The sequence below is a fragment of the Corvus hawaiiensis genome, chromosome 19, assembly GCF_020740725.1.
Source record: "Corvus hawaiiensis isolate bCorHaw1 chromosome 19, bCorHaw1.pri.cur, whole genome shotgun sequence".
Taxonomy (NCBI): Eukaryota; Metazoa; Chordata; class Aves; order Passeriformes; family Corvidae; genus Corvus; species Corvus hawaiiensis.
Window position 1 is genome coordinate 4420780 of NC_063231.1, and position 22560 is coordinate 4443339.

General features: G+C 41.0%; 1 protein-coding gene and 1 long non-coding RNA gene across 2 annotated transcripts; both read left to right on the forward strand.

The window, feature by feature from the left end:
- The first annotated feature begins 340 nt into the window (after nt 1-340).
- Nucleotides 341-8054, forward strand: LOC125335866. Its single transcript, XR_007207570.1, has 3 exons — nt 341-611; nt 6963-7024; nt 7781-8054. It is a non-coding gene; the product is annotated as an uncharacterized LOC125335866 (long non-coding RNA).
- Nucleotides 8055-11134: 3080 nt separating this feature from the next.
- UTP6 (UTP6 small subunit processome component) lies at nt 11135-21750 on the forward strand. The gene is made up of 19 exons (XM_048323540.1): nt 11135-11320; nt 11413-11497; nt 11905-11946; nt 12030-12122; nt 12266-12313; nt 13114-13177; nt 13609-13727; nt 14220-14297; nt 14721-14802; nt 15794-15875; nt 16512-16693; nt 17329-17408; nt 18097-18174; nt 18318-18497; nt 19283-19363; nt 20082-20191; nt 20275-20341; nt 20625-20697; nt 21270-21750. The coding sequence occupies exons 1-19, from the start codon at nt 11229-11231 to the stop codon at nt 21425-21427; spliced, it is 1794 nt and encodes a 597-aa protein (XP_048179497.1). The 5' UTR covers nt 11135-11228; the 3' UTR covers nt 21428-21750.
- The last annotated feature ends 810 nt before the right edge of the window (nt 21751-22560 follow it).

The following is a 22560-nucleotide window of genomic DNA, read 5'->3' on the forward strand; positions in this document are numbered from 1 at the left end:
GCGCGCCCATTGGCCGCGGGAATGGCGCCGCGCCGCCCCATTGGCCAGTATTGGCCCCGCCCCCGCGTGACGCGCGGATGGTTCTGGAAGCGTTTGGTTGGTCCGCGCGCTCGGCGCGCGCCCCCCCACCCCCCGCCTTTGAACTGAATTCGCGGGAAAGCGCCGCTCGCGCTCCGGCGCGGGGCATGATGGGACGGGGGGGGCCCCGCCGGCCTGAGGGGCCGCTCGCCGGACCCCGCCCCCGCCCCCCGCCGCCAGCGCTCCGCCCGAGCCCCCGCGCTGCCCCGACCCCCGCCCCTCCGTGCCGCCCCGGCTCTGCGCGTTCCTCCGGGCTGCCCATGCCGCCTCCCGTTGCCCCCGCGGCCGCACAGGTGGCTGATGCTCCTCTCGCCTGGGGGGCCGCTCCGCTGCCCGCAGAGCTCAAGAGCTAAATTTGTCAAAATAGAAGTTCAGGTATAAATCGGTATCGGTTTTGTGGTAGAAGTGGTTATACTGGGTCGGCCATGAGGTCCTGCTGCTATCCCGTAGCTTTAACCTTAGCTAACCGTGAGGTTTCCTCCGAGGATGGCACAAGAAGTTGCCCATAGGTGCAGGGAGACTTGAATTCTGAGGTAAAGTGTTTCTGGGTTCCTTAGACCTTTCTCTGTCCCCAGGGAAGTGCAGGTTATGCCGCTGTGGCTGCGGCCGGAGCCCTGACAGCTGCGGCAGCGCCGAGCTCGGGGCCGGGGCCGGCCCTCGGGGCAGCACTTCGTGTGTGAGAAAACACCGAGTCCAGCCGCGCCGTGGGGAAATTCAACAGCGGCTCCATTTAATCACGTCCTTATCAGCAGTGCGGCAACTCATACACAAAAGGCTTCGGCAGCCGTTCCATTCTGTTTGCTTTCCTTTGCAAAACTTCTCCGGGGTGATTGTACAGGGTAGGGTAAGAATGGTCTATGTGTGAAATACAGCCTTGAATTCTGATACCAGATCCAGCTGTCGTACTGGGACTCCACCATCTCCGCTTATCTTCTAATTTCTAGTGTTAAGAAAAATGAACTTAGTGATAAATACTAAGAAGAAAACCATGTATCAAAGTCAGTCATGCTGTAAATGTACCTTGCATTATCAATAGAGGGGGATTCTAACGTGATGTCTCAATTGTCCATTATTAACCTTATTATGTTTAAAGAAAATATGTGTATATACACCCCAAACATTAAGATAAACAAGTCTTTGTTGACTACTATCCCCCTCTTTTTGCTTTTTCTGCTGCACTATTTATCTTCTATATTTGCTCTGGAAAGATCTTCTCTTATCTGTTTTCCCCCTCCTTCCTTCATCAGACATTGATGGTTTACCTGCAAGCTTTTCAGTGTTTTGCTTGAGCCTTAATTTTCTTACATTTTTATAAATTCATTGTTGTCACCACTTTACCTATGTTGTGTTTTCTTCCTCTAAACAATACTGTTACACGTTTTGTCCTGCTTATCATAATTGTCTCTGCTTAGTATTCCAGCTTCTTTATCTTCTAATTCCTACTCAGTTTCTCTACAGCCACTTGTTGTTGCTGAATATTTCATTTCATGCCAGTCTTTCACTCCTGGCAGCAGCTGTGTTAGATGCACTGCACATTTTTGAGGACCTTATGTGTAATTTCTTTGCTCATAATACCTGGGACTTCTTGATGATGTTTCTGATGTTTGGTGTTTGCCAGGCTGGACTTACAGGCTAGAGAGCAGGAGTATCCCAAATTATGGGTATCTTTAGGTGATCAGAGATTGAGCTTGAGGTCAGTGACACCCTGTTATAAATGACAGAATGTATCAATATTGAAGCATGTGTGAGAAAGGCTCCTCAATGTTGTATAACTGCAATTCAGTCCTTGGAAGTTGTTTACTGACTAATTTATTCCTGTTTCCTCCTAACTGCTTCCAAGCCTCTGTTGCTTCTGGTGGCTCATCCTTCTAAATTTCAGAACTGGGAGGAGACAGAGGGCAACCTTCCAAGCAGGATTAACAAAGATAACTCAGCAATTAATCTCTGGCATTGAGTTGGATCTGCTTGTGAACAGAGGAACCAGGGCTGTGACTCCTGCCTTGAGTAAGACAGGATAGTGCAACACCACATGTACGTCTGAGCCCTCTGGAAATGTAGGACTGGTGGCCAAACAGGAGAGCTTTGGTAGCTTGAGCCTGTTTTTCTTTGCTGGTAATGAGAATTCATTTTTTAACTTGTTTAGATCTGCTGCCCTGGGCTGTTCATATGTCCTTAAGGAGCACAGAGTATTCATGAGGTACAGTCCTTAAAAACTCTGAAATGTCATTCCCCACCCCTGAAAGTGTTCAATGCCAGGCTGGATGGGGCTCAGAGCAACCTGGTCTAGTGGAAGGCATCCCTGCCCATGGCACAGGTTGGAAGGAGATGATCTTTAAGGTCCCTTCTAACCCAAACCATTCTATGATTCATTCTATGTTTGGAGCTTCACAGAATGCATGGCTAGAAAGAGCACAGGGCACAAAATAGCAAGTAACGTTTATTAATTTTGCACAATTAAAAGCAAGAAAAAGAAATAATTTCTTTTTAGAAAGATTGAAATCATAACAGTGTCTTCAGAAGACATGAGCTATGGCATGAGACTCTTGTGTCCCTGATCTGCCAGGTAATATAGACCCCTATAGATTTTACAGATGCATTTATTAAAACCCAAAAAATTAAAACATTTTTCTTGTGTACATCTATATCAGGTAACAGAAAGTTGGCCGTATTTAGCAAATGACACTGAAAATGTGTTTTCTAATAAAGTAGTCCGAAAAAGATGCAGGGAAATAGAGTGTACCTCACTGAAATTGACATAAATACATTAAATTAAAACAGTAGAAGATTATGATACTGTATCTTTTCCCCATAAAGATAAAAAGTATCCTAACAGAGAAAAAGAAAAAGGCAATTTAATAAGTTTAAGATGATAAATGGAAGAAACAATCAATTGCAAACCAGGAGTGCTGTTGGAATAAAACCCTGAAATGAAAGCAGAAGTTGGTGGCAGAGGGGCTTTCATGCTATGTCAGATTTTCAGTCTTGAGATGGTCAATCCATTCTTGTTTTCACATCCTGTTAGTGGGATTTGCATTTGATATCCAAAAGATCAGATTTGTTTCCTGCAGATTGAAAGAATATGCTACTTGTAAATCTCTTTTTTCCTACAGCTTTTTGCAGTCTGTGCATGCCCAGCATTCCTGTCATCTTTAATGGATGAACTGCAGCAATTTTTGCCCCTTCAGACATATATGTAAAAGAACATGCATATTTTATAGCACTTTATGGATTTTTGCTTTGGTTCATAGTTACATGATTTTGTTGGTTGCCTGTAGTACCCCTATGGCCACACTACTTAACTTTCCAGCTTCCAGTCCTCCAAATTACTGTGTCTCAGCACAAGAATATTCACCAAAAATCTTTTCTTTTAAAGCAGAAATAAATACTTGTGTACTTGGAACTCATAAATGAAGGTTCTGTCAGTATATTTATACTGTTTTCCTCACATTTTTAAATATGGATCTGTCTGTGTAGATGGTTAGTAGCTAACTAAATACCACTATAGATCAGTTTATCTTCTGGGAAATTAGTATTACATGTAACTTTGGAACAAAAGAGTGCTTACGAGCTGAATATAAACTTTTAGTCAGTCTTCTTTAAGTATTGATTCCAGATTTGGGCCATCCTGAAAGCCAGGGTCAGTATTTGTTAGGGAGCATTGTTATGCCCCACTGGTAAGGCACTGGAGTTGGGTGTTCAGGGTGTCGTTGAGAATAACAAATCCTCAGCGACTGTTGTGGGTACCTGTGTTTTTTTATTTTGGCCTTGAGCTAATGAGCACAGTCAGTGGGATTCAAGGGCATCCACTATGGAAAAGACTTTATACACTCCACTTCTGTGGTTAAATCCAAACTTTGCTTCTTGTTTTCATGGATCCAAGTTCTTCTTCTCACACCCTGTCCCCAAACCCAAGTTTTCCATGAGAGAAGTGAGGACACACAAATGCTCTAGAACCTTGTGTGTAGATGGGAAGGTCCCATCTATGTCACTGTACTCCAAAACCAGACTCATTTCAGTGGCACCCCTTTCTTTCACTTACATGAATAAACTTCACTAGGTGCTGAGTTAACTTCATCTGCAATAGTTATTAATTCATTTTTCAGTTTATATTCTTTATTTTCAGTCTGATTTGATATAGATCAACAGTAACTGGCCATGGAACTTGTTAGATAAACTACTCTTCCCTACCTACTTGGAAAACAAAAGTCAACTCCCTCTAAGTGTTTTCCCAGACTCTTGTAAACAGAGGCTACATAATATTGCACCTGGAGAAAGGGAGCAATTCTAGCTTTCTGGGTAACAGCACGGGAGCAGTTCCAGCTTTCTGAGTAACAGCACAGGAACGGGTGGAGTACTGGGTGTGTTTGGGATGGCAGGATCATGCTGCTGTTGGAGTGGAAGCTCTCAGTTTCAGTTTGTTTTTCTGCATATTAGTGTACGTGCTGCCCTGCTTTAATAAGGGAACTTTAATGCAGGGAACTCAGCAAAGAGAAAATAAACTTTCCTGTAAGGGAAGCACTGTGGAGCATGGCAAAGGCAAGGGCTCGGATCCTACACAGCAACCCAAGTGTTCTGATGTGTAGCCATGAATGGTGTGTGTGAGATTGACAGAGCAGCCACTTGTGATTCTCATTCACGTGTTTGGCTGGGGACTGCTTTTGTACAGAGCTGCTCAAATGTATTCCAGGAGCACAGCACTCAAGGAACTTGGCCCTCGGGGAATCTTAATGCACCCACAATGCACAACTTTCAGCTAGCAGGTTGCTCGTGTGTCTTGAGTTATTGCAGGGAGTGAAAAGTGAATGCACAGAATGTTTTGCACCAGGGAGTCACCTGCCTTCTGCTTTCACATGGTGAACAATCAGTGATAATTAGTAGTCAGTATTGCTTAGGACTTGTTTCTTGGAGTTCTCTTAGTGATGTTTTACTGTATTCTTCATGACTCTTCTACAGTGAATTTTTTTCCTGATTTTCAGTTAGTGATTTATTTTTGCTTGGTGGCTTTTTAGCAGAAGTGTTCGTCATTAGAATTGAGATAGTGGACTAAAACTACTTGCTTCAAAAGCATTGTGAAAAGCCTGGGCCCAATATATTGATTCGTTCTAGAAAGGTAGGATATCTCTTAAGATGATTAAACTGTAAAGGCAGAAATATACTAACTACACAGGAAAAATCCATGCTAAATCTTGAAATTTAAATACTTAATACATGGAAATGGACAGGAATCATTCTAGTTCATTCTGTAATTTCAGAGATGCAGTATGTGTAGTACGCAAAACTATGAAAAAATTATTCTAAGTGAACTTTCAGGATTTGTGTTCTCTTAATTGAGTCCCGGAAACTGTGAAAGATATGGCAACTGAAACACTTCGGGTGCAAACTTAATGATTAAACTCAGAAATGCAGAGATCAAAGAGAAACTGGTGGGAAGATCTGAAAATTAAGTCAGTTACAGATGTAAATAGAAGTTTCTGAACAAAAGGTCTGTTGACAGTGCAAGAATGAAATCTTCAATCACTCAAAAAGAAAAATATTGGAGGATCAAAGAACATGTCAGTAGATAGTAAAATAAAACCTCAACTGAATTAGTTAGCAAATTAATTTCAGCTTTAAGTAAGGGATAAGTTTTAACAGGGACCAATTCTTTCTTTTGTGACTGAACCAAGTACAGGTTAATAAAGTGAGAATTTGGAATTTTATCATCACCAGTTACTTAAAGGATAAGATCTGTTTTCCTAGTGTTTCCCAGTTAGCACAGAAATACAAAATTCACACATGAGAAAACCTATCTGGGGTTTCATATGCCAGCGGTTGCTTCAGAAGTGTTTTACAAGACTTTATCTTGTTTTTGGAATGGTGCTTGGGAGGATATGATTCTGCACACTATAATCTGAATTATCCACACTCCAGAGGTAGTTTTACTGGTTGTTGTCATGACTGTGGTCAAAGTACTTTTACCATGCTAAAAACATCTCTATAGAAGGATGTGAGAAACACAGTAGGAGGCAAATTGTGACCAATCCTAATCCCAGTTTTTGGAAGGAGAAATAAATCTATATGTGGTATAGTTTATGGTTTTTGTTGTACCAGTATAATTGGCACTGACACCAACATGCTTGTGTTTAAAAGATACAAGGCTTTGCTCTGAGGAAGTTCTATCTTTACCTAAATTGCTACTTATGGAATAGGTCACCAAAGGCCATGCCACAATTTCACCTACCCTTCAAACTTAGGTTAGTGAGGTAAATTAAGCTTAGCATGACTCTGCTCTCTTCTCTCTGAAGACCTCTGGCAACAGACAAGAAACAAATTAAAGATAATTAAGCAATATATTTTGTAGTGTTGACATTTTGGGAGTGTGTAGGGGAGATGACAGATATAGTTTTAAATTGTTGAAATGTGACTGGCATTCCACTGGGTTATGAATTGGCAGCTAGGACATGATGACTGACTAGTTGTAACTGCCCTACTGCATTTAGACAGACTGTCAGCTACTCACCAACCAGCCAAATGACAAAATCAAATTAAAAGGCACACTCATAGCCACTACTGTGCAAGCCCCTGGAGATCCTGAATAAGCAGATGGATCTTATACTGAGTGCCAGATGTGAATTGGCAAGGAAACAATTCCAGAGGCATCATTCCCCTTCATTGGAAATTCCCTTTGTATAGATGTTCAGATCTTGGGGCAAAACAGAATGCCTCAAAATAAGTAGGAGGAAAAATCTGATTAATAAAAATTCAAGTTCAGAGCCAATGCAGAGAAGAAAGTAAAGGTTTTGCCTTTTTAAAGAGGTATGTAAAGTATCAGATAATAGTTCTGTTAAGGCATTAAACGAAAATGTTTATATTTGTTGATTTTGTGGTTTTTTTACCACTTTTAGCTGAAAAAAGAGAAGAGTGAGTGAATGAAATTCCAGGAGGGATTCAGATGTAAAGTTGCAGGGTAAGTGCCAGCAAGCTGCAAGAGTAAAGCAATGCATTCACAAAGACAAGCAATTTTCTATCAGAATGGAAAAAATAACATCTGTCTAGGACATGTACCAGGATTAATGCTGGTATGGAACAGTCCAACTGACCAACTGCAAAGACTTAAATCTAAATTTTTGGATGCTCAGAGTGGAATTGCAGTGATGAAACCACTATTTATTCAGATTGACTGCTGGTTTTGGCAGAGGTGAAACCAAATCATCATGTAAATTATTTTAATTACAAAACTAAGGAAGTTAATGTAGTCCAAAGTTTGGGTTAGTTTATTTTTGAGAGTAAATTCCAAACTGTTTTATTAACACATGTGCTCATATATTTTTAAACCAAAGTCCCACATGCTCAGTAAATGCTTTGAGGGCTTTGTTAAAAATATATCCCGAGGGGATGAACCACTGGCTCAGCTGAAGCCAGTGGAAGCGTCCCAATTCTTTTCATGAGGTCATAACATGATTTTCATTGTTTAAAAGGCATTGTCATAAAGTACATGTTAATTGTAAAATACTGTATATCTGGGGGCATCTTCCAGAAAGCTATATAATTGTTTCTGCACTCAGGTAGTAAAATAGCAGAAATAAAAAAGATAGATATAAATCAATTTGTAATTTAAATATTTGTCTTATGCACATTAACCATTAAATGTTTTAATATAGACAAAACTTAATGGAAAACCACTGTGATTTTTCCTAATTCATAACATATCCATTGCTTGCAGACATAATCTATAAACATTAAGTTGTGACAGCTTGCCAGAACTTCTCCGCAAGGACCTACTGATGGAGTTTTTCTAAAGAGACTTCATAAAAGCAGCAAACGGTGGGACCCTACAGTTGCCAGCTGCAGCAGTTGTTTCTCCAGTTTTCCCAATAAGATTTGTTGAAACTCTCTGTATCACAATGTCTTTATTGGTAATGGATCCCTCCTTAATTTGCACTAATGCATTTGGAATGTCAGCTTCCAAAACAAGGCACATGGGAGGCATTTAAAGTAGATTTTATGAAAGGGAAATGAACAAAGAGCATGTCAGGTTCCATTTTGATTTGCATGACAAATCCAGCATGCAGTGTTCTGGTGGGTCGGGCTGGGCTTGCCTGCCACTCACGGCATTTGTCACTTTGGTATGAGCACTTTTGACAGTCCGTTATGTTAATTGTTCTAAGGATTGTTTTGCTGGGGGAAGAAAAGGAAAGGCATTTTTATTTTTGTCCTTGTTCCATCTACAGGAAAGGAAGGATATGTGAGGGAACAGAAAACGTTTTCGATTGGGTTTTGATCTATTTTTTTTTTTTTTTTTTTTTTTTTGTAAATAATCCTGTGAGGTCATCAATGAAGTTCAGTATTTTAAATCTTATTGTTACTCACTCTGTGTGTTTTTGAGTGGGAAGTACTAGGCCCCTAAACTAGAAACTTGGGGAGTCTATTGTTTTGGTGCACACCATTCTTTGATCCTTTGAGTCCCACAGTGATGGGTCCTGCAGAGTGGTTTGTGCTGTGCCTATGTGCTTCTATGGGATGATATTGTGGTGCTTTGACAAGTGCTAGCAAGAAATTTAATGCCCTCTGAGGCCTTTTTGGACACCCATTGTTATCACTGTGTGGGGAACTCTCAGACCTGTTGGTAGATCTGTGCATGGGACTGAATTCTGCTGGAGACACATTCAAGGCGGAGGTTGCTGTGGCCTCTGAGGGCACACACACTTCTCTACCATCTACATTAGAACACTCATGGATGGTTTGGTGAGCTTCAAAGTCCCTGACTGACTGCAGGTGGCAGAACATTGTAGGTTGATCACAGAACAGTATTTTCAGACTGACCGAATGATCAAAGTTTCAGAAGACTCTGTTGTTTATGTTGATGTCTCTCTTTTGCAGTTACTGCTGATTTTCAGCTGAATGGTTGAAGAGAGAGGATAGCAAGAAGCTAGAAATAGAATTTTCTTGAGGTTTTTGGGTAATGGCTGACATTTACCTTTTCAATTCATAACTCCTACACTGCATGTGGTGTTCTCATTTACATGTTGGGATCTACATGCACCATGACAGACTAGCTCTAAGTACAGAATGCTTTTATAAAGTATAAAATCATGCAATCAGATGCAAAAATACTCAAACAAAATGAAACAATCCAGTGTAGTAAATCCAATCACACTCTTGCTCAGCAATTCAGTGTGCTAATACTACTTTTGATGCCCGGTGCTGTCCTCCTTAAGGGCTATTTTAGTAAAATCTGTGGACTTGCACAAGAATCAGCTTGAGCTGGTGCATATCAAAATATCAAACCCAGTATAATTAATAAGTTACTGGTGATTATGAATAACACTCTTCCACTGCCACTGAGAAGAACTGCTGTGCTGCTTTACTGAAAGCTGAACTCAATGGGAGGTGAACTCACTGAACTTTAGGTCACAAGGGACTGAAGGCTTTGGCTCACCAGTGGGGATGGCCGTGCTGGGACAGCTACACCAATCCCCCTCTGACCTGTGGTGGTTCAGTGTAGGACAAGGGAGTCTCCAAGGAGGACAGTCTCCATCAGGAACTGCCTTTGTCCTTGTGGGGTGGGTAAGGAGTCCCATGACACAAGGCAGCTGCAATCCAGAGCTGCCTAGGCCACCAGCTTCTGAATGCAGCACTAGCCTGTAGTTCGTGGTCTTGTGACTGGATGGTGCCTCTCCATTTCCTGGTAGCTTTCCTGTTTGGTTACTTCTTGGAAAATCATGTCACTATTTCCTGTCAGAGTGAAAGTTGCTAAACCTCTCCCACTAAGAATTAGTTTAGTTTTTTTTTAATTGGTCCCAAAATTGAGAAAAGCCACCACAAATCCAAGTCACGGCAGGTGAAAAAAAAATTACCACTGCTCTTGATAGTTCCTGTAAAGTGTTACCTGTGTTTTTAACAAAAGTCAATTGCTCAAGTACTCACTCTGTATTTGGCAACACCTGTTAAAACTTTTGACTGTAAAAGGAAAAATCACTCACTTTTTGGTTTTTTTTGCTATTATGTATGAATTCTGTGCCAGAAGCCCTCTTGCCCTTAGTCTGCTGCCTCTTCCCCTTGTACTTGTTTTTACAGAGACAAACTCCTGCCTTTTCCCCCAGGAGGGAACAATGGCTGTGACAGGGTAGGTTTAGAGGTGGGGTTGGCTCTGTGGCTGACCAGCTCAGTGACAGCAGTGACAACTCAAAGCATAAGCAGCAGATACTGCTGTGGATAATATGCATTTAAGCAATTCTCTCAATAAATTATTTCCCATTTCAGTTTTTATTTTCTGGAACATCTCTAAGTTCAGAAACAAAAATTTACTGTTGCCTAGTTATATTGTTAATTTTCTCAGAATCATAGACTCATGGAATGTTTTGGGTTGGAACGGGCCTTAATGATCATCTAGTGCCAACCCTCTGCCATGGGCAGGGACACCTTCCACTAGACTGGGTTACTGCAAGCCCTGTCCAATCTGGTCTTGAACACTTCCAGGGATAGGGAATTCACATGTTCTCTGGTGCCAGTATCTCACCACCCTCACAGTAGACGATTTTTTCTTAAAAATCTGGAAGGTGGAAAGAAGGACAGTACCATGTGAGTGACAAAGAGCCATTTGTCTTGGAGGAATCCCACCCAAGAAGCAAAGTGCTGGAGCAGTTCCAGGCTGATGTCCCATCACTGACCCTGGTGAATGCCATCGTGTTTAGCTCCACGGCTGGTGCCAAGAGGATGGTTCCAGACTCTTTTAGGTGATGCCCAGCGACAGGACGAGGAGCAATGGTCATAAACTAAAACACAAAAAGTTCCACCTCAACATGAGGAAGGATTTCTTTCCGTGGAGGGTGGCAGAGCACTGGAACAGCTGCCCAGGGAGATCATGGAGTCTCCCTCTCTGGAGACATTCCAAACCCACGTCTGTGTCCCCTGCTGCAGGCGACCCTACCTGGGCAGGGGGGTTGGACTGGGCGATCTCCAGAGGTCCCTTCCAACCCGATCGAGTCTATACAGACTCTGCGGCTCTGGCCCCGCCAGCCGGGCAGGGGGCGGCAGAGCGGCGCAGCGGCGGCGGAAGCGGCGAGGGCAGCGGGCGGAAGCGGCGGCAGCCGTGCCGGGCCGTGCTGTGCCGCGTCGTGCCGCGTCGTGCCGCGTCGTGCCGGGCCGGACACACCGGAACCCCCGCGGTCATGGCGGAGCGCATCGAGCAGCGGCTGGAGGACCGCGTCCCGGAGCTCGAGCAGCTGGAGCGGGTCGGGCTCTTCACACGCAAAGAGATCCGGTGAGCGGGGCCGGGGCCGGGGCCGGGGCCGGTGGGTGAGCGCACGTGGTGCGGCCAGGAGCGCTCCGGGCGCTGATCTCCCGTTCCCACAGGGCCGTCCTGAGGAAAGCCTCGGCTCTAGAGTACAAAATCCAGCGGAGAGCGCTGCGGAAGGAGGATTTCATTAATTACATCCAGGTAGGCTTCACTGAGAGGCAGAGCGAGGCAGCTCGCGAGGCAGCTCTTGATGCAGACCCAGCTCAGTTAGACCCGGCTAGTTTTGTAGTTACCCACGTTGCAAACAGGTCAGAAAACGGAGACTCCTCCTCACCTGGTCGTTCACCTGTGAGCGGTTGTTGGCACCAGAGCAGGAAGCATAGCCAGGAGTTGGTGCCTGAGTTTGGGGTCAGGCTTCTCTCGTGTTGTGACCTCTTCCTGTAATTTCTTGTCTCTCCAGGGATATAGACCCCCCCCATTATGGCTTATGTGTTCCTGACTGTAATGTTTATTGTTCACCTGATCATCTATAACAAACTTGATTTGGGGTTTTTTTTGCCTTACTGTTAGATGCCTCATTATTTGCTTTTAAATGTTTCTTTTTCTAGTATGAAGTTAATCTGCTGGAACTGATCAAGAAAAGAAGAGCAGTAAGTTTGTCACTTATTAAGAGTACAAAATACTTTATGCCAAATTTTCTATTGCAATAAAATTAGTTTTTTTTTCCTCTTAGCGCATTGGATATCCATTTAAGAAGGATGAAATTGAGCACTCTATTCTGCATAGAGTCCACAGCCTGTTCAACCGAGCTACAGGGAAATGGAAAGTAAGTTTATTTGTACTGAGATTCAGAATTCTTTTTTTCTGTACACCAGGTCATTGTACCAAGAGTGTGTTGTTTGCTTGTCAATGTACAAATGATTTTGTACATTGTGAGATTGATTCTCTTCTTCTTTTGATTTCCAACAGGATGATGTCCAGCTGTGGCTTTCGCATGTTGCATTTTGCAAGCAGTGGGTGAGTTTTCAAATCCTGATCTTACCCAGGTTGAGATACTGGATTGGTGCTTACTCACACATCTGAAACTTGATTTAAAGATAGGGGTACAAACTTAACTGCTACATGCTGTAATACTGACATAATTTTGATAGTATTGTTGGAGGTGCTTGGGATTTTCACTGATGTATGTAAATGTAGAGTTTGAGAATGAATTAGTATGACATTTGGTGCTTGCAGGGGCAAAGGTGAGGCTAACTGCATTAAATCTGGTGTACCAGTTGGTTTGTGAGAGCCATAATATTGGTTATACCTTCTCTGGAGTGAGTGACTCACTTGTCTGTGAATTGTGATTCTGTTCCAAATATTTATTGTCGTGGCTATCCTGGAAAGTCTAATTCTGGTGGTTCTGTACTTGATAAACTTACCTGTGCAAGGCTTCATGTTATTACAAGCATTCAAGTGCTGTCATTTCTGTACTGAAGAAGGTGACCTTGCATGGCAGTGAAGGTGGCCAAAAGAAAATACAATCTGTATCTCAGAAAGGGGCAGTGAGACAGTGGGTTTGGGACTTAGGCAACATTTGCGTTTGCTGTGTAGTTCAGAAAAGTTGAGTTAGCCATGCTACCCTAATCTGGTGACATTTAAATGCTGGTCACTCTTGAGTAAATATGAGAAACTTTCTACTGAAGATACAGTAGCAGAGAAGCATCTTTTTCAGAGCAATTGTACTACGGCTAGTAACCTTTCCTACTGAAACTTTGGTGCTGGGGGTTCAATTCAGTACCAGAGTGGGTGAAACAAAACTACTTCTTTTACAGAATGCAAAACATCAACTCAGTAAGGTGTTTTCTACCATGTTGGCCATTCATTCCAATAAACCAGGTAAATAAAATAAATGGTGAGTGCTGAATAAATGCCTCAGCATAGATTGTATGGTGTTGGTTTAAGTTCTTGTAGATCTTGGTTCAAGCTGTTGGGCTGAAGTTCCTACTCTCTGTTCTTTGCCTTGCTGCTGCTTCAGAGAGGAGGGCTCTGACAGGGGTTCTGCTGAGCAATGGGAAGAATGTGAAGCAGGTCAGAATGACCAATTCCCAGGTGGACTGGGGACTCAGTAGATGTATCAGAAGTGAGAGATGTTGAATGCTCATGACTGCTTTTTGGCTTTTGAAGACATCATTAGATCTGTAGACCCGATTAAACTTCCTGGATCTGCCTGTCTGCTTTACAGTTTTGCATGGGAGATAATCAGTCTTATACTGGTGCTGAGCTCATGTTGAGAGGTTAAATAAATTTATTTGTGTCACCTGTTGCAGCACTGTGGATTATGGCAGCAAAGTGGGAAATGGAGACACGACTGTCATCAGAAAGTGCCAGGCACTTGTTCCTTCGTGCTTTGCGCTTCCATCCAGACTGCCCCAAACTTTATCAAGAAGTGAGTTCCTGTTTTTCTTCTATGACCACTTACTTGATCAATCAGAGCAAATCCGTTCAGCATGTTTCCCAGATCCGTCTGACACAACTGGAAAAACTTGTTTTTCCATCAGCAGGAAAATGTCAAAAATATTAATAAAACCAACCCCAAAATTCCTTTCTAAGGTGCTGTTAAGCTCTGCCAGAACATAGTTGTCAGGCTCAGTCTGGCATCCCCAGTCTTTGTTGAGGAACTTGGTTTTCTTTGGGGGCAAGTTAAGGTTTAAAGAATGACTAAAAAATGGTCACTGCTACCTGTTGGAAATTTCTGAGCAAATACACAGGGCAGATAGTGGTAGGTGCACAAGCCTTCAAAAACCAAGGCTCTAGGACATATGTGGGATGTGGCAAAGTCCTTATTTGTAGCTCCTCAGAGCTTGTTTTACCCTGTTTGTGGACTTAGATTTTTATGATTTATCCCCACAGTAATTTCATTTTGTTGTCACTCTTGCAGTATTTCAGAATGGAGCTTATGCATGCTGAGAAACAGAGGAAGGAGAAGAAAGAATTTGAACAAGCAAAGATGGATCTGGTAGGTCAACTAAACTTACTTACAAGATATTGTCTGCTTGTGTATTACATGTTGAATTTCACAGTTTTGAATTAATGGTTAATTTGACAGTGGCTTAGAAAAGTTTTTGTTCCTGTCCTGCACCTGTGTGGAGCTTTTCAAGTATTTGCTGATGCTCAGCTCAAATACTTCATACATCTGTTTTTTCTTTGCCTTTGTAAAATCTTTTATTACATTCCCCAGTCTTAAAATTAACAGTAATTTCTGGAAAGTAAATAGTCAAACTTCCTATCTCATTTCTTTATAGTTGACTTGTGCAAATTACATAAAAATAGACTTGCATGAAGAAAAACATTAATATCTTCCGATTTTTCTTTCCCTGTTTGCAAAAATGTTGGCTGAGAAAGGACAATAATTTCTTCAATGATATGCTTGATATTTCAGGGGGAATTCAATTACTCTGAAGAAATTCTCAATGGGGAAATGGCTGGCATAGTCTATAGGGATGCTTCTCAGAAAATTAAAGGTGAATGAACATTTCTTGTACTTATTCATGAAAAAATTGTAATCTTTAATTCAGTTCTGCAGTAGGCAATGCTGATAGACTTAGCTTCAATGCACACACTAAGCCTTTTTTCAAATACACCGTTTCTTCAGGAGAACCTATATAATGCAGAGTATAAATTAATGGTGCTGGTAGTTCTGATTCCATGTCTTTCCTGCAGGCTGACATCTCTTCCAGCACAATGGCTTTAGGGCTGAAGAGGCTTAGTGCTGGGTTACAGTCTCAAAACTTGATTAAAAAAGAAAAACAAAGGACACTTCAGAATTACACACCTTTCTTACTTTGCTGAACATTAGATCACAACTGATCAGCTAACACTAGTGGCAAAGAAGTAAGAATTCAGACTAATAATAAACCAGATTAAATTATTTTAAATTAAGCAGGCTTGATAAAACTCAGCTATTTTATTGAGAGAATTGGGTAAAATAACTGCAAACTAGTAGCAGATATCTTTGAGAAATCATGATAGAGGGACGTATTTTAGAAGACTGGACAAAATACAATAATGAACATTGAAAATAGGTGGGGAAAAAGGACATTCGAGGAAATTTCAGAAAGATTTGGCTTAATTTAATTTGCTGGAGAAATACTGGAAAAAATAAGCATACGAATGATTTGTAAGCACTTAAGAATAGTAGGGTGTGAGTAATAGCTGATGGGGGTTCACAATGATCTGAATATGTCAAGTCATGTCACTTGGCATTTTCAAAGGTAAGTTATGGAGATACAAGATAGACACAATTCATGGACATGTATTTTGTGCAGCTTTGGAGAGATCTGTCCTGAGTGTGGAGCATTTTGTGTTTTCATGGCAGAGTCAAGTGAGGGAGTAGAGGAGGTGCTGATTAAATTTGCAAGTGAAATCAAGCTACAGAAATGGAAAGTGCAATTGATGCAATATGTTGAGGAATTTAGCAAATACTCCATAGTTTTTTCTCCTCTTGAAATGTAGGTGTTGAGTTCCAGCTGGCTGTGCTCTCTATTGCAAAGCTCTTTGATTTTACCCAAGATTTGCAAAAAGAAATCCTTGAGAAGTGAGTTGTGGCTTTATGTTGTATTTTTATTTTATTTTGGTTTGGTTTTTAAGAAACATGTTCTCATAATGTCTCTGATTTATAGTGGATTGACAGGATTTTAAGAACTGAAGGCTGTTCCTCTAGGGAAATAGTATTAAGACTTATGTAAAGTCGTTTAAGAAAAACAAAAGATAAGGCAAGCATGATCTTTAGAAAAGGATACTTGTATCTAACTTCAGAAAGGGCTTTAAAAAGCTACTAAGAAAAGTTTAGATAAAATACAGTTGTCACTGAATAATTACTGCACTTAGTTTCTGTAAATTCACTGCAGGAACTGTGGATTTTCCTAGTGTACTTTCATAGGGATTTTGCGTCTTTTATTTCTCCAGTTGTTCCTCTCAAAAGAAAGATCTCTCTTAACAGCTCCCTGTTAATGTCTGGGTCATTTTATTTCTGGAAAATATCCATATTAAATAGGATTTTTTTAAAAGCTAATATTTTGTCTTTCTCTTGTGGAAAGGTAAAATGGTTTTTTCTCCAGCATTTGGTTACTTAGCAATTAACTACATTTCTATACCAGTATAACAACCTTCTTAAACATACCTGGAGATGAAGAATGGTGACTGTGGGCTGTTACAAGCATGTTGTGTTTAGTTTGCAAACCAGATATGCTGATGATCCCCTGACATGGGACTACATGGCCCGCCGGGAGCTGGAGCTGGGGTCCCTGCAGCCCACAGAACACATCACAAAACAGAAGAAAGTCTCAGAAATGGCCCAGAGAGAGGAACGGTGCTGTGCAGTCTTTGACGAAGCTGTGAGAGCAGTTCCAACAGGTGAAATGTTCTGCCTGCATTTTAACATTTATTTCTGGTACTTGAGTAGCTTGTAAAAGTCTTGAAGAAGGTGATGGCAGGCTCTACCATACCTAAGAGAAGGCAAGCAGTTTTTAGATGCTACCTCTTGGGATCTATTTTATGTGTTATTTGGGTTATTTTCCAATGCATTTATGCTCTTGAAGGAGCTGCTTAATTGAAAGTGTGAGTATATTGCTGGTTAGCTGTAAGTAATGGTTTTGAATTGCCAGTGCAGTGGATATCCAGCTTCAACATCTGGCATTGTCCTTTCTCTGAAAAGAGGTTGAGGGGCTATTTGTGGAGTGGTCTCAGACTTGCTCCTGTATAGCCTTTAAAGCCATAGAATAGTTTGGGTTGCAAGGGATCTTTAAAAGTCTCAGCTGAACTAAGAGCTTGATGCTCTTTATAGAGAGCTACTGCCTGCGGCTTGGACTGGGGAGCCATTTAAAAATGTTAATGTTGTAAATTTAGCGCCTCTTTTGTAATACAACATTTTAAAACAAAGCTAGCATTAACACTTTGTATCATTTGTATCTTTGTATTTCTTAAAGACAAATATTTGTGCTTATTCTTGTGGTTCTGTAAAGTGTGATATTATGCCTTTGCTTCTACAGAGGACATGTGGAAATGCTACATCACTTTTTGCTTAGAGAGGTATGACAGAAAAACCAACAGTGAAGAATTAAAGCAAAAGGTAAAAGTTTATTAGGAAATAATACTAAACAAATCATCCCTATTTTTACTGACTTCTGTAATACCTCAGACAAGAAGCAAATATATTTTGACATTTTATCAAAAAATACTTACCTGTGGCCATCATTAAAAATATTCAGTGTCCATCTAGGGGGATCACTGTTACTGCCACGCTCACACGTGGCCTGCCTGAACATGATTAACCTGGGCATAAATCAGTCTTGCCAGTAAAGTGCAGTGACCTCTTTGGATGAAAGCTAAGACTGCAGACTTGTTAGTCATGGAATCATAGAATGTCTTGGGTTGAAAGGGATCTTACAAGTTCACTTGACAGGTTCTTCAAACCTGTGCTTGTTCAAAGAAGAGGGTGAATTAAAATGACTTTTGCAAATAAGTCTGAGCAAAGTTTGGTGCTGGCATGTGGGTAATTTAATTATGCATCTCTGCTTAGGTATGACTCAATTAACTAATTATCCTGTGCAGCTTGGTTCCCTAGCATTACACTAAAAGAACAATGCAGTGTTGTTCTTTGCTCCTTAAGGAAGAGAAGTAAATATTCAGATTTCCACTTGATCTTGGAATGTTTGCAGGTACCTAAAACATTAGACACATAATGTGTATTTAGATGACATGACACAATCCAGTGGGCTTCTTGAAATGCTGGGATTTTTCTTCTCTGTTGGTTCTAGAGGTTGGAGAGGACACTGAATGTGTTCAGCAAAGCCCATGAGTCCAGTTTGCTGCTAGAAGCTCTCTATAAGCACTGGGTAAGAACTGATACAGAAGAAATAAATGCTGAGACTTTCCTGCATTGTTTGTGTGCCTGTCTTTGCCATTTTGAGTAGACACAGAGGGACAATATTGGTTCAGAGCCCTGCTTTTTAACAAAGCTGTGTCTGCTGTGTTGTAGCTTCAGCTGTTGCTGGACTCCAACCTCTCTGAGAAGGCTGTGGAGGTGGCAGAAGCTGCAACCAGCCACTTCAGCCAGTCTGTGGAAATGTGGCAGATGAGGCTGCAGGTGCTGATCCAGCTGAAGAGGGATGATGTGACCCAGTGTTTTGAAGAAGCCATTAAACATGTGAAATCTAAGGTCTGTGCTGCTTTAATGGACTTGGCATGCATTAGTCTTGGGCCAGAAACCTCTGATGATTGGTTGTTAGGGGTTTTTTTGTTTTGGTTTGGTTTTTTTGTTTGTGTGGGTTTTTTGTTTAGTTTTGTTTGTTTGTTGTTCGTTTTGGTGTGATTTTTTGTTGTTGTTTTTTGTTTACAAGGCATTTACAGTCCTTAACCATTTTTAAGGTCAGAAATAAGAACTTGATGTTTCACATGCAGATTGCACTCCTGAGTATTAGGGAATTGTCAATTCACTTAAAATTCACATGTTTAAAGTTTGAATGCTTACAGGTGACATTTTGCATGTTCTAGCAGTGAGCTGGTATTTGTGTTTTAAGGAAAAATGTGCTTCCCCTTCTTCACTGTCCTGATAACACCATTTGCCTGTGTGGTATTTCAGCCTTGATTAGATGTGTGCTCTCCTACTCTGTTCCATTTCAAACCCCGGACACAATGAGTGAAGAAAGAGGAAGGTTTCTTTCCTTCTTTTTCTTGGAAGTCACCTTTGTGTACTTCAATGCTCAGTGATGCAAAACTTGGTTCTCATCCCTTGCAACACGGCTGTCCAGCTAAGGATGATTTGTCCTGTAAGTTAGAAAGGAAATGAGAAGTGATTTCAGTTCAAAGTTGTCTTTCCAAGAGCTGTGTCTAAAGGGTATTTTTTATGGCAGGTAATACAGAACCTGATGGCTTATTGCTGTCTGTTTCTGTAAATCAGTATCACTGTATTTCGGTCATTTGATGTGTTTGCTGACCTTGTAGGGTACTTTGCCATTGTGGACCCTCTGGGTGGAATGGAGTGAGGGCAAAAAGAGCAAGGAGGACACAGAAGCTCTCTACGAGGTACTCGGCTAATCAAAATCTACTTTTATGTCTGTAAATAAAAATGGAACAATGTGGATGGAACATGCAATAAATGCTTTATAATGAAGTTCCTTCATGGATGTATTGATATCAAAGCATTTCAAGCAAAACTGTGTTTGCTAAAAAAACCAGTTGGACATAGACTTACAGGCACAAATATCATTCCCATGCTTCTAAGGCATATGGATGTTTGTAAGCACAACCAATGATGGACTCCTACTTTGTGGTCTAGAATTTTTGCTCTGTTTTCAGATACCTATCTGAACATGGAAAAGAGAATTTTCCAATCTGTGTGAAAACATCAGTCTTGTTACAGAAAAGTCAAGATCAGAACCAGGACTTTAATCTCACTATGTATTTCCTCAGTAGCATAGGGCAAAACGTTTCCTCTTTGCCTGGCATTTTACACTGTGGTTTTTTTCCCTCCCATCTACAACATAGAACATATATTTCAGGTGGAAGCTTGACAGCTGTTTGTAGAGTATTGTGAAACCCTCTGCATGAATGGGTTTATGGAAATGCCAGTTCCAGCTGTATGGAATACTGGAGGAGAAATGTATTTTAGACTTAGGAGATCTCCATCTCTCAGATACCTAACTAGGGAGAAGCACTAATTGGGCCATTTAATTATAGGTTATGTGATAGGGTTTTTTTTTTTGTTTGTTTGTTTTGGTTTTTTTTCCTTTTAAACTTGTAGAGATCCTTGCATGCCACAACACCTGCTGAATCTGTGACTATGAAAGAAATGTATCTTGACTGGACTTACAGAAATGGTGGTTATAAGAAAGTTAAAAGACTCTTTACCAGGTAAAAGTTAAAACCTTCAAACTTGGTTGTTCTAGAGTATATGTTAAAAGTCCTTAAGTCTAAAGTCACTTACTTTATTTCAGCCTGTGTGAAAATCATCCATTTTCACTTGACTTCTTCAGGAAGATGATCCAAATAGAAAAGGAGCAAGTAAGTTGTTGACTATCCAATTAGTGCCTTGTATTTGTAAAATACAGTTCTAACTTGGGGTTTAAATAGGAAGCAGAGTAGTGATGTTAGTCTGTGGTCAGTTCATGTTTGTTCTCTGCAGCTGATTCACAGGATGTGATACAAACCCAAGTTCCATGGTAACTAAATCTTCAGCAGTGTGTGCATGTAATCGCCATGACTCTCTTCCTTTGTCAGAATCTAGTCACACTGCAGATTCACTTCTGTACAAAATAAATGGCCTTTTAATACCTTCCTTTGTTAGGAATCCTGCAAAATGCTTCATCTGAGAGAATACTATGAACGTGCCTTGAGGGAGTTTGGTTCAACAAATACTGGTAAAGGGATTCTATTTTTTATTATTTATTCATTCATTCACTGCTGCCTCTTTTATTTCCATCCATTTCAAAAGGTAACTGTTTGTTCTGCCCTTGTGTGCTTGCCGTCATTCAGAGTGGAGCTTATTTCTTCTGTGCTGTTAAGTGTAGGACACTGCAGAGACCCTCCACTGTCAGCCCAGCGTCATTGGCAGTGGGATGGCTTCAGCACAACTAGGAGCAAGTCAGATTCTGACGCTGGCATAAGAGATGTGTATCACTTCTAATTTGGATTTATGAACAGTATGGAGCTATATATTTATAATCAAGATTTCTGCAATATTCCTTTTAAGAAAGTACACAGCTCAGTTATTGTTGGATTATTTCTGAAGACGTGACTATTCCAGCTGGGAATAGAACCCGGGGTTTTGCTCCTCAAGGTGCAGAGATTGTAGTTTCACAAAGTAAACCTTACTGCATTAATATCAAGACACTTAGAAAAAGAGAGTTTCTAGTTAGGCTTGGTATTAGGCTTGGTCTGTTAAGTAATATCTAGTCAAAATCTAACCAGAACTTCCATTTTTTTTTTAAAGACCTCTGGCTGGATTATATCAAGGAGGAGCTAAGTCATCCCAAAGGCAAACCACAAAACTGTGGGAGCATTCACTGGCGAGCTATGAAGATGTTGCAGGGAGACCTGGTGGAAGATTTTGTTTCTAAATACACTTTATTGCAAACTGGACATTTATGAAAAACTAGACATAGTTATAACATGACTCTGCATTTTTTCACTTCTTTGTACAAAGGTAAATATGTTCCTGGATTTTATTAAAGTTTACATTCTTCACATTTTATGTGACAAAAAAGAATCATCTTCTCTGTTGCAGTAATTTCTAGTGTTGATTCTGCCAGGGGCAGGTTCAAGTGCAGTCAGAGAACCTCTGAGGGTGTTTTCATCAAGACTTCCGAGAGCAAACTCTTCATCCTGCTTAAACATTCAGATAGTTCTAGTGCATCAGTTTTTACACTCTGGAAAGCTAATATTGCACCTAAATACAAAAAACCAAAACCAAACCCCATGGAAACTACACCTGTGTCTTTTTATCTTATGAAGTTGAATCAGAAAAGTAGAACGCTTTTCATTAGGTAATCAGAAATCAGTAAAAATACAGTATTTATTGCTTCCTAGCCTAGAAATCATCTGTCATCCTCACAACAAAAAGAGAAACTGCCTCTGCAGCCACCTTGCATTGGTGTTTGCATCGTGAGAGTGATGAAGGGGGGTCGAGGGGAGCTGAGATCCGTTAGCAGTGTCCCTGAGGTGAGAGCAGAAAGCAACTTTCTGTCCACCACGAGAAATCAACATAAATGCTATCCTTGGACCGATAGAGAAATGTAGGGAAAGTACAAGAACATGCTGCAAGTGTTCTTTTGTGCAATTTCCCAGTGACAGAAGGGTGACATAATGACAATACAGCGAAATATGTCTTGATTTTGTACTCAAGTAGAAACTGCAGCTCCTCTCAAGCAATGAATTCCAGTAACTTAACTAGCTGGGAATAAAGTTTGGAGCAGCAGTCTGGTAAGATTGCTCCTTCTTTGACCAGATCTGAAGTACATCCTGCTTTTGTGTTTACCAAGCTTTTAGCCAGGCCATCTCCTTCTCCACTAGTTCCCACCTCATGTCTGACACTGAGATTTCCTTACTGATGATCACTTACACTCTCCCTGCCCCTTACACTGCTACTCCCTCTCCTGAACCACTTCTTGCTTCTTCAGTTGCACAACTAAAAGCTTTTAAATGCAAAATTTGGAGTTTTTAAAGTCCAACAAAGCTGGTAACTCCATCATTTCAGAAAGTGGGCCCTTTTTCTTCAGCTATTC

What these genes read in the sequence shown, in the direction of transcription:
- UTP6 (XM_048323540.1), top strand. Translation starts at nt 11,229, where the DNA reads ATGGCGGAGCGCATCGAGCAGCGGCTGGAGGACCGCGTCCCGGAGCTC. An exon ending in CATTCATTCCAATAAACCAG is followed by an intron (nt 13,178 to 13,608) that starts GTAAATAAAATA and finishes CACCTGTTGCAG; the next exon opens with CACTGTGGATTATGGCAGCA. An exon ending in GCCCCAAACTTTATCAAGAA is followed by an intron (nt 13,728 to 14,219) that starts GTGAGTTCCTGT and finishes TCACTCTTGCAG; the next exon opens with TATTTCAGAATGGAGCTTAT.